The 18,105-nt window shown below is 37.6% G+C and overlaps 1 protein-coding gene across 1 annotated transcript in view; it reads right to left on the reverse strand.

The window, feature by feature from the left end:
• LOC114652055 (cysteine-rich hydrophobic domain-containing protein 2) overlaps positions 1-18,105 on the reverse strand; it is a 99,226-nt gene that overhangs the window by 12,208 nt on the left and 68,913 nt on the right. Inside the window, exon 3 of the mRNA XM_028802228.2 lies at positions 16,314-16,469. Coding sequence (XP_028658061.1) covers positions 16,314-16,469 — 156 coding nt within the window. The remainder of the gene's footprint in view (positions 1-16,313; positions 16,470-18,105) is intronic.

Consider the following 18,105-nt stretch of genomic DNA (forward strand, 5'->3'; position numbering starts at 1 on the left):
GGATTTAAAAAGATCTACAACAAATTTCAAATCAACCATTGTACTGTCCAGAAGATTATCTACTACAGTGATCCCTCGCTATATCGCGCTTTGCCTTTCGCAGCTTCACTCCATCGCAGATTTTATATGTAAGCATATTTAAATATATATCGCGGATTTTTTGCTGGTTCGCGGATTTCTGCGGACAATGGGTCTTTTAATTTCTGGTACATGCTTCCTCAGTTGGTTTGCCCAGTTGATTTCATACAAGGGACGCTATTGGCAGATGGCTGAGAAGCTAGATTGCTTACTTTTCTCCCTCTCTTGCGCTGAGTTTCTCTGATCCTGACGTAGGGGGATTGAGCAGGGGAGCTGTTCGCACACCTAGACGATACGGACGCTCGTCTAAAAATGCTGAAAGATTATCTTCACGTTGCTATCTTTTGTGCAGCTGCTTCCTGAAATGACATGCTGCACGGTGCTTCGCATACTTAAAAGCTCGAAGGGCACGTATTGATTTTTGACTGAAAAACAAACTCTGTCTCTCTCTCTCTCTCTCTCTCCCTGCTCCTGACGGAGGGGGTGTGAGCTGCCGCCTTCAACAGCTTTGTGTAGCGGTGCTTCGCATACTTAAAAGCCAAACAGCCCTATTGATTTGTTTGCTAGAGATTGTTTTCTCTATCTATGTGACATTCTATGCTCCTGACACGCACTCCTTTGAAGAGGAAGATATGTTTGCATTCTTTTAATTGTGAGACAGAACTGTCATCTCTGTCATGTCATGGAGCACAGTTTAAACTTTTGAAAAAGAGACAAATGTTTGCTTGCAGTGTTTGAATAACGTTCCTGTCTCTCTACAACCTCCTGTGTTTCTGCGCAAATCTGTGACCCAAGCATGACAATATAAAAATAACCATATAAACATATGGTTTCTACTTCGCGGATTTTCTTATTTCGCGGGTGGCTCTGGAACGCAACCCCCGCGATGGAGGAGGGATTACTGTATACAAGTGGAGAAAATTTCAAACAGCTGCCAACTTGTCTAGGCCAGAATGCCCAAAACGTTCAGCCTTAGAGCAGAATGCAAGATGCTGAAAGAAGTCTCCAAGAAACCAAAAATTTCATCATGAGACCTACAGGTAGCTCCTGCTGCCGATAGTGTCAATGTGAATGAGTGTGCCATTAGAATGGGGCTGTGCAAATTTATCATCATAGAAGGTGTGCCAGGAGGAAAAATGTCCAGAAAGAACATAAAGAGTAGATAAAAGTTTACCTATGAACACCATGGCAAAGATCAAGATTTCTGGAAAAAAGTGATCTAGAGAGACAAGGCAAAGACAGAGCTATTTGGCTAAAGAACCAGAAGATATGTTTAGTGAAAACCAAAGACAGCATTTGATCAGAAGAACAGGATACTAACTGTAAGGCACGGTGGTGTAAGTGTTATGGTTTGTGGCTGCTTTGCTGCGTCATGGCCTGGGAAGCTGAACATCACAAAATCCACTATGTTTTTGTCATTGTATTAGAAGGTGCCAGAGGATATTTTGAGACAATATATGAAAAAACTAAGGCCAAAATGGAGCTTGGAACATGACAATGACCTTAAACATACCAATAAATTCCTAATATATTATTGCAAAGTCAAATTTTTTTCCATACACTAATCCTCTTTTCGTACCACCTGGGCTACCGCCCTCCTGCAGTGAATCAGACGGTAAGTACCTTTTCGTGTCAAAAATGTTTTGTCGTCGGATGCTATCGAGGAAGGGAGAAAAGTCAAAACGAAATTTCTTTGTGTACATTTTGCCCTATCGTCTCTATGTCAATCATAATCCCACAGGGAGGGCACAGGTGGGTGGAAGGGGCGGGAAGAACACGAAAATGCCATCTTCGACACGTTAATCCTCTCCTTTGACCAGGGAAGAAGGGGCTGTATTGGCCGGACAGCCAGTACATGATCACGTGAAAAACTCTGCGCCCTTTTCCTCGGTGTCCTGTTAACCTTTACCTCCACGGAAACTTTTGCCTTCGGAAGGGTCGTGCGGGTGTCTGTTCGAGTCACTGTGTTCTTGTGGGCCCATGTTTGTAGTGTGAGCTATGGGAAGGAAACGGTCATTTGATTTACCATTCAAACTCCGTGCGGTAACATACGCACAAGAACATTCAGGCGAAGAAGCTGCACGACATTTTGGGGTGGATCTAAAACGTATCCGAGAATGGCACAAGCAGATGACTGATATTGAGAAAACGGCGGCAGAAAAAGGTGCCAGAAGTAAACGATTGCCTGGTGGAGGAGCTAAGAAAGTGAGCGAAGAATTAGATGAACTGGTGTTAACATGGATTATTGAACAAAGACTGGAAGGTGCGTGTGTCTTCAGGAAAATGGTCCTCATGAAAGCGAAGAGGATTTTTGAAAACTTTCGTAGCCAGTGCTGGCTGGCTTGACAAATTTATGAAACGCCATCATTTATTGCTCCGTCAGAAGACATCGCTGGCGCAGAAGGATCCAGAACAAGTTATTGACAAGCTTGTCTCTTTTGTGATGTGGGATGCCAATCAGCGAACTGCAGATGGAGTTAAGGACGGCAAAATCATTGGAATGGACGAGACATGCCTGGTTCTACAACAGTTTGAACCAACTGGCAATAGGAGTGTTACAATAAAAAACTTCTGGTCACGAGAAATCTCATTTCACTGTCACATTGGCAGCGAAAGCAGATGGCATAAAATTGAAGCCATTTATTGTATTTCGGGGCGCAAAGCGAGAAGTGGCAAGACTACAGGATGTCCAAGAAGCTGTGGTAGCGACCTCAACAAATGGATGGATGAATCAGGAATTAACAATAATGTGGTTGCAGAAAGTTTGCGGTGTTTTCTGTTTCCGGAAGAGACTTCTTGTCTGGGACGCTTACAGCTGTCACATCAGTGAGGAAACGAAACAAGAACTGAAGAAATATAAAATGTCAACGGCAGTTATCCCTGGTAGTTGCACCAAGTATGTCTAACCTGCTGATGTTGTTTGGAACAAGCCCCTCAAAGACAAGCTTTGAGAGTTGTATGATAATTGGATGGCAGGGGAAGAAGGTAAGGGGTTTACAGCTGGCAGAAATTTGAACGCGCCGGCACTACGTTTGTTAGTAACGTGGATAATATCAGCTTGGCAAGAAATCACCCCAGAAATGATAAAAAAAAATCCTTCAAGGATTGTGGAATCATCAATGCATGCGATGGATCGGAGGACGATCTTATCTATTGCTTTAAGGAGGGCCAGCCATGCCATGCTGGGAGTGCGAAACTGATTATTGCGCGACAACAAGCAATGGGAGTACCTGTATTGCCATCACAAGAAGAGGAAGATGAAGAAGAACTCGCAAATAACGAAGCAATCATTACTGATTCAGATGACGAGTAGATGTAAGTACTGTACTTTATTGTATCTTATCCAATCTCATGTCGTAATGTATATGCATATGTGTGAGTTTGGAGCTTATTGCATTTCCTTACGTTCCGCAGGGGACTTGTCATGCTGATGAGCGCTTTCGTGTGAAATTCGGACTGGTGCAGGCCAGTGCTGTTGGAATCATTGGCAAGAAAGTTCAGTAGACGTCTACCGTACCTGTTTATCATGCTTATGGTAATACCGTATACTGCTTTAATAATACTGTACTGCTGTACTGATAATTTCATTAAATCCTGAAATGTTCATCCGGTGCTGTTGCCTACATTTTGTGGCCGTAAATACGGTACCATACCGTATTTTACTGCCAAATGAACCCCGTTTACCCATCACCATTCCGTCTGCGAGGCGAATAATAGCCGGACAAAAAACAACTGCTGGTCTCTTTTAAACGCCGGGCCGTCCGAATAATTTTTTGAATAAACCCCGGGGCTACTATTGGAAGATATACGGTATTATTATTATTATTATATTACAATCAGGACTGTTATAGTTAACCTAAGCATATGGAAAAGAAAGAAATGTCTCAGGTGGAAGAAAATCAGGATCAAAGCTCATGGGCTGTAAAATAGAAGGGTCATAAATGCTTCTGGCCCTTGATGTGTTGAAGACTAATAAAAATCTGTTGGGATTTTAAAGAAATGAAAGATTTTTATTTATAAACCATAGTCAGTTCAACTTGGAGCAGTGCCTGATCTGGAAGGTTGTGAATGCGACTCCATTTCTCAAGATAAATGAAATGGACTTCAGTTGATTACAGACCAATAAGTCTTAATTCAACACCATACAAAATTATGGAAACTAGAATGATAAATAAATTAGAATACTATCTGTTTGGTATATTTATTCTCATAAAGACACCATTGGTTTAATCGGAGGAAGGACAAGACGAACCAAACGGTTATATTGTTTTTTAAAAGGCAACAGGTGTAGTAGATAAATAACCAAATGAAGTAATATAATTTATATAAAATTGCAAAAAGCGTTTGACAGTTTCACACCAAAGATTATTTTAAAAACACTATCAATGGCATCAAAAGTAACTTATAAACCTGGATCCTATGTTGGCTGCTTGATAGGAGGAAAATGCTGCACATGCACCAAAAGTGGAGTCCCTCAAGGGCTTGGGCCATCGCTTTATTCTAATTTATATTTATGGCAGAGATTTTGGTATAGTTAGTACAGAAATCTGCAGAAATTTGAGTAAATAACAGCTACTTAGGAGGCAGGCAAAACAAATAAAAATAAGTTGACAATCTTCAAAACTGAGAAAGCACCTGGAATGTAGAAAAAATACAGAATTCTAAATGCAGGCACAAGGAAAAGTAATTATAAATACAAGATGATTGATGACGCTTAAATTGTATGATTAATGATGTTTAAATTGGTACAATATTCTCATCAACTAAATAGTGCGTAAGCAAACAAATGTATCATATTGTAAAAACTGTTGAATATATAGCAAATCAAACAATATTTGATAATATAATTCACAAATAACACTTTATCTAGAGCAACCTTTTTACACTTACTGAATGGCGAAATTAGGAGAAATATTACGCAGACCGGCTGATGGCTAAGACAGAAATAAAAACCAATGTAGATAGTATTTTATTTATTAAATATAATATTATAAAATTACAATTTTTAGTTAGTGCAACATCTGCTGCTGCTTCTTTGTTAGAAAATTTGATATACATGGCTGCAGCGTTGTTTCTGATTTAACATCCATTCAATTTCTCTGTTTGGCTTTTATTACTGACAAGGCTGAAAAAGTCTTTTCACACAAATAGGAAGTCGAAAAAATGACCAACAATTCTTTTCCGATTGATATCCAAAATCGAGACAAAATAATTGCATTTTATGTCTAGAACCTGAGTGACATCAGAAGACAACTCGATCAGCTTTGCTTTTTCATGAGGATCAAGTGCACATGATTTTATATCTTCCAAGAAGGGATTATTAATCCAGAGGTTACCTTTATGAGGATCCTCATTTTCAGGGAAATACTTAAAGTTTTCAGCTAATGCCCTTAAATGTTGACTTATTATGTTGAATATGACTTTCTGGTTGACATCAGCAGCAATCAAAAATTCTCCCAAAAGTGGAAACATTTCTATATCTTCCTCTTGTACGCGACTATCCCAAAGAGCCAGCTTCCTTTGGACCGCATCCATTTTATTTCTAAGTGTAAAAATATTTGTACAAAATAGAAGAGAAATATGAAGTTCGTTAAGTAGGCTAAATATGTCTGCCATATATACGCAAGCTTAGCCATCCATTCCTCATTCAACAAAGGCTCTACTAGGCAGGGCTGTGGAATCGGTAGATAAATCCTTCGACTCCGACTCCTTAGTTTCCGGTACTTCTGACTCCCCTGTAGTTAATATGCTAATGTATTTTCCATGTTGATTGAAGGAAGGCAACATACACATCATTTAACCACAGAACTACTGGCTAGGAAGCTGACTCTCTAACATATTGGACAGTTTAAACAAAAGACAAAATAATGAGAACAGTAAGTGGAAAAGAGGGGATCAGGGACCTCTGGAAATGCGCTAATTCGCAAGGTTTAGCTAACAGAAAGTTGAACGCAGGAGTCACAGTCAGATGACTGGCGATATGAGACTGTTGAATTCTAGTATTTTATATTTATTTAACTTAAAAAAAAAACAAAAAAAAAAACAAACAATAAACAAACAAACATGCTGTAGATAAAAACAATATGGCGGAAAGAAAGGTCTGTCATGAATAGGCAACCAATTCTGGTTGAGGGCGTGACCTCATTAAACTTTCTGACAATAAGGTTTTATTTACTATTTTAATCAAGTGGGTATAAAGTAGTCGCATGCATAAAAATCAGGAACAGGAACTTTACCAGTTCAAAAATATAAACCACGTTCTTTGGTAGTTTTAAAATAAAAACAAAGCTTAACTACATGAACAAATAACAAAAACTGGAAAACCTAAAACAGTTTATATATTAAGCTTGGAATATAGTTGTAGAGTAGAATAGCTGTTAAATTAAATCCAAAATTAACTCAATGTAGTGTTCTAAGAAATAGATGTAGACTGTTTAACATCATACCCTTGGTTTATTGTTATTGCTATTATTGCATTAGGATTTACTATGCTTATCCTAGACCACTTTTTAACACCATTCCCAGGGTTCATTATTTTATTATCTTAATATGTTAAGATTGCTGAAGATTATATTTTAAGCTTAAAGTCATATTTTTGTCAGATAGTATTTAGACTTTAGCTGCAATAGATATCTCTACTTTTCAATTCTCAAACGCTGCTTTGGGGGGGCTTGTTTTGTTTTGGACGTGCTCTGTCTCTCGGTATGTCAGAGGATCGGGACACTGTGAAGTGGGGTCTAGCCTCACGTGGGGAGGCAAAATGGGGGGTGGGGAGATATAGGGGGAAGAGAAAGAGAGCAGGCTATATCTAATCTATCCTTTTAATCCTTATAATTATAACTATCAATGCAACAATAGGCTGTATGGCAATAACTCGTGGGGAAATTGGAAATTAAGATTAAAACTGCCTCACTACCAGTTAAGACTATAAAATGACATCAAAAATTCAGAATCAATGTCTCCATGATGGGACAGTTAACTTTGTGAGCTGGAATGTTAAAGGCCTGAATCACAAATTAAAGAGAAAGAAAGTATGCTCTCACCTAACAGGCTTAAACGCTAAAATAGTATTTTTACAAGTTACCCACTTACTAAGCAAGGATCAGTTCCGGCTGCAAAAAGACTGGACTGGCCAAATGTTCCATTCCAGCTTTACAAAGAAAACTAGAGGTGTGGGAATTCTCATACATAGAACAGTCTCATTTGTAGCATCAGATGTAGTATCGGATCCTGAAGGGAGATATGTGATGGTCATGGGCAACTTATTTAACTGTAAAATGATTTTGATAAATGTTTATGCACCCAATGTCGATAAGGAATTCATGCAAAATCTATTTGCATCCATTCCCAATGTGAACACTCATAAAATTATAATGGCTGGGGACTTTAATTTTGTTTTAAATCCACTCTTAGATAGATGTTGTCCCCCCTGTGACAGGAGTCCTAACACTGCAAAGACAATTACACAGTTTGTAACTGACCACAACTTATCAGACCCCTGGAGGTTTCTAAACCCAAACTCAAGAACATATTCGTTCTACTCACCAGTGCATCATAGCTACTCAAGAATTGATTATTTCTTTATAGATACTAATTTCTTGCCTACGATTAAATCTTGCAAATACGACACAATTGTTATCTCCGACCATGCACCTCTGGTCTTGGAGCTAAAATCATTATGCCCCTCACACTCACCTCGCAGATGGCATCTTAACCCACTTCTATTAGCAGACGAGAACTGTACAGAATTTATATCCAAACAAATCAGTTTCTTCCTAGAGACAAACACACCGTCAGAGGTTTCTACAGGAACACTCTGGGAAACTCTAAAGGCCTTCTTAAGAGGACAGATTATTTCATATCTTTCCCACAGAAATAAATTAGAAACCAAGAAAGTGTCAGAGCTAAGAAGCGAAATTACTAGAATAGATGAAGAACAAGCCAGGCGTCCAAGTGAGGCTCTTCATAGGAAAAGGCAGGCTCTGCATACAGAACTCAACATCTTGACAACTAAAGAAACTGAACAACTTATTTTTAAATCAAGACATCATTACTATGAACACGGAGAGAAAGCTAATAAGCTTTTAGCTCAACAAATCCCAAAAAATGCAATCCCAGTAATCACCAACACGAATGGAGATGAAATCATTGACCATAAAAATATATTGTACACATTTAGAGACTACTATGAAACCTTATATTCTACTGAGTTTAAAGAAGACAACAAAAAATCTAATGCATTTCTGGATACATTACAGATACCACAAATAGATACTTTTAGTGCTGAGGAACTGGATAAACTTCTGACACTATCGTAATTACTAGATGCTATAAAGTCACTTCAAGGCGGGAAATCAGCAGGCCCTGATGGCTACCCTATAGAATTTTATAAGAAATTCTCCACTCAGCTAGCTCCCCTCTTATTGGCAACATTTACAGAAGCTAGAGACAATCAAATTCTATCTCAAACCTTTAGTCAAGCTTTAATCACCGTCTTTACTAAACAAAATAAGGAATTGTTACAATGTGCATCATACAGACCAGTTTCACTTCTGAATAATGATGTTAAAATTCTCCATCCTTCTAGCTATAATTTTTGAGAGTAAATGCTGCCTTCGGTAATATCACAGGATCAAACTGGATTTCTTAAAGGCTGACACTTATCTTCCAATCTTTGACGCATGTTTAATGTAATATATTCACCAGCAAAGTCAAACACCCCAGAGATGATATTATCATTGGATGCAGAAAAAGCATTTGATATGATTGAATGGAACTACCTTTTCACTACATTAGAGAAATTTGGGTTTGGCCCGAATATTTGTGCATGGATCAAACTACTGTATACCAATCCAGAAGCTTCAGTTTGTATTAACAACATTTGTTCAGACTACTTTAAACTAGAACGTGGCACTAGACAAGGATGCCCCTTGTCACCACTGCAGTTTGCAATCGCCATTGAACCACTGGCGGTCCACTGTCGAAATTCTTATCAGATAAAGGGGATTGTCAGAGAAGGATTGGAACAGAAAATTTCTCTATATGCAGATGATATGGTTTTATATATATCAGACCCAGAAAACACTGTGCCTGCAGTTTTAACAGCACTTACAGAATTTCAAAAGATCTCTGGTCTCAGAATTAATTTGAATAAAAGTATACTCTTTCCAGTGAATTCACAAGCATATAATACTAGATTGGACACCCTACCTTTTACCATAGCAGATCAGTTTAAATACCTAGGGGTAAATATCACAAGTAAACATAAAGCTCTTTATCAACAAAATTTCGCCGTTTGTATGGAAAAAATTAAGTAAGACTTGCACAGAAGGTCAACCCTTCATCTCACTCTAGCTGGAAGTATTAAAATTGTTAAGATGAATATCCTTCCTAAGCTTTTTTTTTTTATTTCAAAACATTAAAATATACATCAATAAATCATTTTTTAAGCGATTAGATTCAACCATAACCTCATTTGTTTGGAACTCAAAACATTCACGTATCCGAAGAGGGACCCTACAAAGACCTCAGGCAGAAGGTGGCATGGCTCTACCTAATTTTCAGTTTTATTACTGGGCAGCAAACATACAAGCTATAAAAACTTGGACACAAATAGATGAACATATACAGGCTTGGTCCACAATAGAAGTAAAATCCTGCAGTACTTCTTTATAATCCCTGCTCTGCGCCCCAATAAATGCAAGTTATCACAAATATACTAATAACCCAATTGTGCTTCATTCACTCAGAACATGGAACCAGTTTAGATAGCAATTTAAAATGGAAAATCTTTTATCTGTGACACCTCTGCAGGAGAACCACCTCTTTCAACACTCGCAACCATATCTAGTTTTTAATATCTGGAAAAGATTTGGGATTAAATTGCTCAGAGATGTTTATAAAGACAATATTTTTGCATCCTTTGAACAATTACATTCCAAATTTAACCTTCTAGCTACACATTTATTTCACTATCTTCAAATTAGAAACTTTGTTAAACAGAACCTGCCCGATTTTCCTCATCTCATACCCTCCACCATGCTGGAAAAAATACTGCTCACTTTCGAGGACTTAGACACCATTTCTGCAGTATATAAAATTTTATTAGAGTTCCTTCCTTTTAAAGATCCAAGAGGACAATGGGAAAAAAGATCTCTTAATTAATATATCAGAAAAGGAGTGGAAGGTAGCAATGCAGAGAATTCACTCAAGCTCCACATGCGCAAAGTATACAATTATTCAACTTAAAATTATATATCGAGCTCATCTGTCTCGCTAAAAACTGTCCAAAATATTTCCAGGGCAAGATCCAACCTGCGAACGCTGCAACCAAGCTCCTGCCTCACTGGGTCACATGTTTTGGGCCTGCACTAAATTAACATAATTTTGGACCAAAATTTTTTAAGTGCCTTTCAGACAGCCTTGGTGTCACAATCCCTCCTAAACCTTTAATAGCTGTGTTTGGTGTTCTTCCAGATGGATATGAAGTAAAGAAGGACAACCAAACTGTGATTGCATTCACTACACTTTTGGCACGCAGACTTATTTTGTTAAATTGGAAGAATCCTAACTCTCCTCTTATAAGTCAGTGGGAAACCGATGTTTTATATTATTTGAAATTGGAAAAAATCGAATTCTCAGTTAGAGGATCTGTACAGAACTTTTTCAAAACCTGGCAGGATCTAATCAATAATATTTTAGAATAAGAAAAAATAATTATCTCCGCATTTCTTTTTCTTCTCCATTTATCTTTATTGCCCTATTAAACTCAACAATTTAGGTATGTTTACAAGCTTTAAGTATTACTCCTTTGGCCATGCTCTCCTTTTCAGGGGTGGGGTTTGATTGGTTTTCAATCCTATTTTTTGTAAAAATTGATCTAATTGTACGGAATGATTACAATAAAATTAATAAAATATTAAAAAAAAAATAAAAATACAAAAATTGCTTCTGCCAGGTCCTCTTTCATAGAATCTCTTAAATCTGACTTGATTATTTTCAGAGTGAAAATAGTCTTTCAACACTGACTTGGGTGGGTGGCATTGCTGTTACAGTTCTAGCCACATCACTAATAATCTCAGGATAAACAAGGATGGCTTCTTCTACAGTCAGTTTTGATGAGCGATCATACTTTCCAACTTCTTTTAATTCCTGCTGGAATCTCTTTATTTGGACATTTACTGGTCATTTATCTTTCACGCATAGGTGATGTTGCTTTGCTTTTGAAGCTTCCATTTTGTTCAAGTAGGAATCAAAGTCTTAATTGTTCATTTGAAGAGGATGATCCTTAGTTACCAGTGCTTATAGCTTCATCCAATGGTGGTGTTTCAGGTAGTAGTAATCCCTTCATGCAAACTGCTACATCATAGAGTGCATTTTTCCATTAGCAATCTGGTCACTGCTCAACAAAATTCGGCTCATTGGATCAACATAAATAGCAGCTAACATGATTTGATTATCCAGTAAGAGACTCTGTTTCTTCATTGAAGATACGATGCCATCAGCTATTAACCCTCCACTTTTGTTCAGGCAATATATCAAGCTCTTCCATTCCAAGAAAAATTGTTAAATTTTCATATTGCAACCTCTTGGTGACTGTGAAGGGGTAAGAAAATAGACTTTCCAGTTCTTTTACTTGTGCCCACTCCACTGGCTTTCAGTTAATAAAACATTTTCATTGTCCAGTTCTTCAAGAAAGTCTTTTAGTTCAAGCAAATGCTTTACCATCAAATATGTGCTTCCCCAGCGTGTTGTTTGATCCAAAATGGCTCCTTTTCCTGCATGTTTTTTCAAAATGGCATCTGTTTTAGGGACCCTGGCTGCAACAGTTACTTGCCTCAATTTGCCAATTAGAGTAGCTGCATGACGATCTTCCAATCCATCTCTTATTGCAAGTTGCAGAGTAAGAACAGCACAATGCATATGTTGAATAGTAGTAAGCTTAGATGCTTCTTCAGCAATGTTATCCGAAATTTCACTATTCTCTTCGGTTTCACTTTCTCCAATACTTGCAGAACTGTAACTGTCCTCTAATATCTGTTTGTCACTTTCTTCATCTACTTTATTCATTTTCTCAATTGTGCTCAACATATTAGAAGCAATATCTGTCACAATACATAGAATCGGTTCCTTTTTAATTTCAAAATCTTCTAGAACACCCTCCACTAACTTCTTAAGATAGTCAGTGGTGTGATGTGCCTGGGTGTCCTTTACTGCCAAGGTCCACGTTATTGTTTTATTGTTTTCATCAACAAATCTAACATTAATAGCAAAATAATTGACTTTGTGATGTGTACATGCATCCATCCATGGGTTTTGAATTTTTCGGGTGTCATTGTTATGGTAACTTTGTCAGATATAAAGAATTTTCTTAGTTGTGTTTGGTCTCCAGTAGATTTCTGAACATTTTTTATCCCAGAAGTAGATTGAATGCTTTTGCTATCTTTCTCATTCACAACTTCTAATATTTCAGGATGAAAACGCTGCAAGTGTGTAGCACACACGTACACCTACATCATTACACTTGTTTATACTCAAATGAACTTGTTAAACACATTACATCTGATATAAAATGAAAACACATTATGTGAATCTCAGTTTGTATAATAGCTCAGCTGAACTTCACGCTAGTAGTAACACAACTATGCACTGGGCTTTATTCTTACATCACATAAGTACTTAATTATGACTATTATTTGTGAAATGGGACATTTGAACTTGCTGTATTTTTTTCATCACAATTTAAATTTATTAGTAGTCGGTATATTTTTGCCGACTTCGACCCCAGGTACCCAAAATTGTCTCCGACTCCACAGCCCTGCTACTAGGTCTGATTTTCGCTCTTGCTGAAAATGCTTTACTTCTTCCCTCAGTTCGAAAAGGTGTGCAAGAACCCTTCCTCTTGATAAACACCTCACTTCTGCATGGAGAAGGAGATGTTGGTGGTGTGAGTCCATACTCTCACACAGTGTCATGAACAGCCTGGAGTTCATAGCTCGACTACGAATTTCATTAATGATATTCACCACGTCATTCATCACACTATTTAGTTCAGTAGAAAGCTTCTAGGTCAGGGGTGGCGAACTCCAGGCCAAGAGTGCCGCAGTGACTACAGGTTTTCATTCTAACCCTTTTCCTAATCAGTGACCAGTTTTCACTGCTAATTAACTTTCCCCGCATCACTTTAATAGCCCTGTTAGAAGAGTTCAGCCCTCTGAATTGATTCCTTTCTACATTAAATGACAGCCAAGCAGAAATGAGCTAACAGATGACCAGCTAAACTGGGGCTTCAAACTTCAACCAATTTCACTCCAATCACTTTCTTAATGAAAAGCCAATTCTTACTGTTAATTAAACCCATTATTTAATTCCATGGCTTGTTGCTGTTCTCATTCTGCCACAGCACACATTTCGAACACTGTTATTTTTCTTTACTTTTTAAAAGCGCTGTCAAAATGTTTTGGTGACCTCAGAGATCAACCTTACCAAGACCATCACCTCTCTTTAATTTCAGATATTGTGTAATGGGCACAGGGGAGCTGGTCATGTGGTGGCTTGTTTTGTGTCTCATTATTGTTTGGCTGCTAATTAAAAAAAAAAAGAAACAACTATGGGGCCTGAGTCAAGTTAATTAAAAGAAGTAATCAGCAGCAAAAACTGGTCACTAATTAAGATGGTAAGAATGAAAACCTGCAGCCACTGCGGCACTCAAGGCCTGGAGTTCGCCACACCTGTTCTAGGTGCTCCTAGTAAATCATACAGTGGACAAAACTTCTGGGTGCGCAATTTCCTTTATTTTTGCAACCGTTCCCGAGTGACATCCAGTCATGCTTACAGCACTGTCCATACACACTCCAACGCATCCTCTCCAGTCTAAGCCCTGCGCTTGAAAATACTCCTCAACAGCATTAAATATCTGTGAACTAGTGGTCTATCCAGGTAAGTCAAAGCAAGAAAGAAGTTCTTCCCTTAAGTCTTCATCTTCACTATATCTCACGAAGCAAAGTAGGATAACATGGTTACTCATATCAGTTGATTCATCAAGTTGAATCACAAAACATTTCGATTTCTTTATCCCCTCTACAACTTGCTTTTCAATACTGGTGACCATATCAATAATTCTCCTCTGAATGGTGGTGTCCGAAAGCGGTATAGCCTTTTCAGTGGCTCGAGGATTCAAAATTTCTCGTACAACATCTTAGATGCAAAGGCTTTACTAACTCCTCACCAATAGTAAATGGTTTATTCGTTTTAGCTATTTGAAGAGCAACTAAATAACATCCTTGAAGCAGTAACTTGTCACTAGTCGTCATCATTTTCATTTGACTTTTCTGAATTTTCACCTGGTCACGTAATCTTTCAAAAAAGTTCAGTGGCTTATCAGTAAATTCTCTGTTTCGAATGCAAGTGACATGCAAGTTTGGAAGGTTTCATAGCGTCATTTGACAGATTTTCGGAACATACTACACACAAAGGCCATGGTGATAGTTCACTGCCAGGGGCTACAATGAAACCAAGCTTTAAATACTCCTTATCGTAATGCCTAATAAAGTTTCCTTTTCTCTTTTTGGTTTGTATTGCACATTCCGAAGTATCAACATATTTCTTTGTCTTTGTTTCTTCTAAACTTGAAGCACTAGTATCTGGCATACATTTTCGGTACCATCACTACTTTTCTCCTGAATATTGTTCTTGCCTCTGCTAAAGAAGGTTAAAAGGTTTTGTTGTTTGACTTTTTTTGTCTCCATTTTGTAGGATTTCAAATTTTATGAAAGAAATAACTTGTTTTCCCAAATACCACAACACAATATTAGAAAACAATACACACGAGCGCGATAAAATAAGAATTTTTGCAACGTGTTGTCAACAATATTGGCATTCGACAGCCACGCACTTCGCCTATACTCTTTGTCGCGTCCAGAGTCCCACTCGCCCCACAACAATGTAGTGCCCGAATCATGTAGCTGCTATATAACCACCGGTTGAAGAACATGGATCTAGAGTACTACTGTATGTGCAGTTCTGATCACCATATTAAAAAAAAGATAGCAGGACTAGAAGCTGCACAAAGGAGGGCAACCAAGTAAATCCCAGAAATAAAAGGCATGTCATACTCTGACAGGCTACGGAAAGTAAACACCATTAAGTCCTAATCAAAGACGGCCCAATCCAGGTCTTCAAAATTCTCAAAGGCATTGATTACATCTTGCCTGAAGAAGGGGCCTGAGTTGCCTCGAAAGCTTGCATATTGTAATCTTTTTAGTTAGCCAATAAAAGGTGTCATTTTGCTTGGCTTTGCTCAAAGGCATTGATAAAGTTGATTCACAATTTCTTCAATTAAATAGTGATTCACATACTCAAGGACACAGATGGAAAAAAGAAGTGCGTTTTAGACTGAAGCCATGAACCACTTCTTGAAAGGATGGAGGAGAATCTGGAGGAAACTACCATTTAGTATCTTGATAAAGATCTGGAAAACTTACCTATTAGCCAATTACACAAGCTTGATGGACTGAATGATCTGTCCTCTCTTAACAAACTTATGGACATATAAGTGAACTCTTCTTACAGAATAACTGGTAACTCAAATAAGAACAAATTAGCAGTGTTGCAAATTTTATGGCAGTGTAGTATCTATGTATACTGATAAAAAATGTGTGAGATACAAAATGGCTATTGCTGTAGTGTCATAACTTTTTCTGTGTTACTCAGTTTTAAAGTTTATTTGCAACTTGGTCACTACTTTTCCTCAAAACCCATCCTTCTATTTAGTAACCCAATAATCTGTTTCAAAGTCAAATTGGACAGATCTCTAGTCCAAATTAAAGCTGGAACTACCTCTTCACTGGACACATTCTCTCACAATATGCTAATTCATATTGGGTCAATTTACAATCATCAGTCATAATCTGAATTGATGTTAGGCTTTAAAAATTAACTGAAATACTATTTCTCCATTGCATGTTTCCAAGCACTCAAAACCATCATTACTATTCAAGCACTAATAGTTAATACATTAGATTTCACTCATTGTCAGCATTCCCTTAACTTTCAGCATCATGTGTGGACATGAAAATGTAGGCATGCCTTTTCAATAATGCTTCTGTTGATTTTATGTTTTATTCTACAATATGTTTAATTAAGAAAGGCAATATATAAAATGAAACTGCCCCTTTCTCCAGAAGGTAATGATCAGAGGTTCAGAGCCATGCCACTACAATCTTAACCATACTTACCCTCTTACTGAGGCAAATTACTGGCCACATACTGCAGCCTAGAGTACAGCAGCAACACAAGCAACCACACAGCAGCCATCGCACATTGACTGGGAGATTTTTTTTCAGGCAACTGTTAACCCTGTTAATGCTGGCTCTGAATTCTTCTGGAGCTACCTGCAAAAAATAAATAAATCCAATTAAAAAAAGTGAAGTATTTATGCACGGTTAAAAAGATATATTCCTAACTTTTGAGTGATTATTTTTATGTATATTAATTTATGGCCTATCAATGCACACAGCTCTATACCTTTGTACTGTAAAAAAATATACATTTCTTTGAATACTAAATCTTACTTTTAACAATGCAAAACACAATAATGAAAATACATAGTGACAATTTTTTTTTAATGAAAAAAATGACGAAACAAATGAGAAAAGCTTCCATCGCAATTCTCTTTGGCATAACCTTTACTGGTGGTCATTTTATATTAACTATTTTTGTAACATTCCAATGAATAGGAGTTGGGAACATACTTGTATGTACAAACAAATTGTGTATTGCTGTTTAATAAAATAGCTTCTCAGACTGTACAAATTTTTATATTTACATATATATATATATAAAACAAAAACAACTTTCCTTTATACATAAGCATGTTTATTTACCCAAGTGAATAAGTATTTTGAAGCTCTTATTTAAAGACAAGGCACATAGAACTTTATAAATGTATTACTTTATAAAGTAACTAAATTTTAGTTGTTTACTTTCATCTAGTGATTTACCATTTACAGTATTTCATATATATTGCTGATTATTTTGCTAGAATTAAATGCAGTATGACAGTGCCACCACCAACGAAACAAACCTGTGGCTTTGTGATTATAAGATGAGACATTAAATGCTCATTAGGTAAAATAGTTTAATGATTTACAATTGACAAGACTATATGGCCAGTTCTATGGATGTAAAACGACATACATATTTTCCACTCCTGGCAGTAAACTGATTATGACTACAGTAATCCCTCCTCCATCGCGGGGGTTGCGTTCCAGAGCCACCCGCGAAATAAGAAAATCCGCGAAGTAGAAACCATATGTTTATATGGTTATTTTTATATTGTCATGCTTGGGTCACAGATTTGCGCAGAAACACAGGAGGTTGTAGAGAGACAGGAACATTATTGAAACACTGCAAACAAACATTTGTGTCTTTTTGAAAAGTTTAAACTGTGCTCCATGACAAGACAGAGATGACAGTTCCATCTCACAATTAAAAGAATGCAAACATATCTTCCTCTTCAAAGGAGTGCGTGTCAGGAGCACAGAATGTCACATAGATAGAGAAAACAATCTCTAGCAAACAAATCAATAGGGCTGTTTGGCTTTTAAGTATGCAAAGCACCGTGGCACAAAGCTGTTGAAGGCGGCAGCTCACACCCCCTCCGTCAGGAGCAGGGAGAGAGAAAGAGAGAGAAAGATAGAGATAGAGAGAGACAGAGTTTGTTTTTCAGTCAAAAATCAATACGTGCCCTTCGAGCTTTTAAGTATGCGAAGCACCGTGCAGCATGTCGTTTCAGGAAGCAGCTGCACAAAAGATAGCAACGTGAAGATAATCTTTCAGCATTTTTAGACGAGCGTCCATATCGTCTAGGTGTGTGAACAGCCCCCCTGCTCAATCCCCATACGTCAGGATCAGAGAAAGTCAGCGCAAGAGAGACAGAGAAAAGTAAGCAATCTAGCTTCTCAGCCATCTGCCAATAGCGTCCCTTGTATGAAATCAACTGGGCAAACCAACTGAGGAAGCATGTAC

Source organism: Erpetoichthys calabaricus, chromosome 5 (genome assembly GCF_900747795.2).
Source record: "Erpetoichthys calabaricus chromosome 5, fErpCal1.3, whole genome shotgun sequence".
Lineage (NCBI taxonomy): Eukaryota > Metazoa > Chordata > Cladistia > Polypteriformes > Polypteridae > Erpetoichthys > Erpetoichthys calabaricus.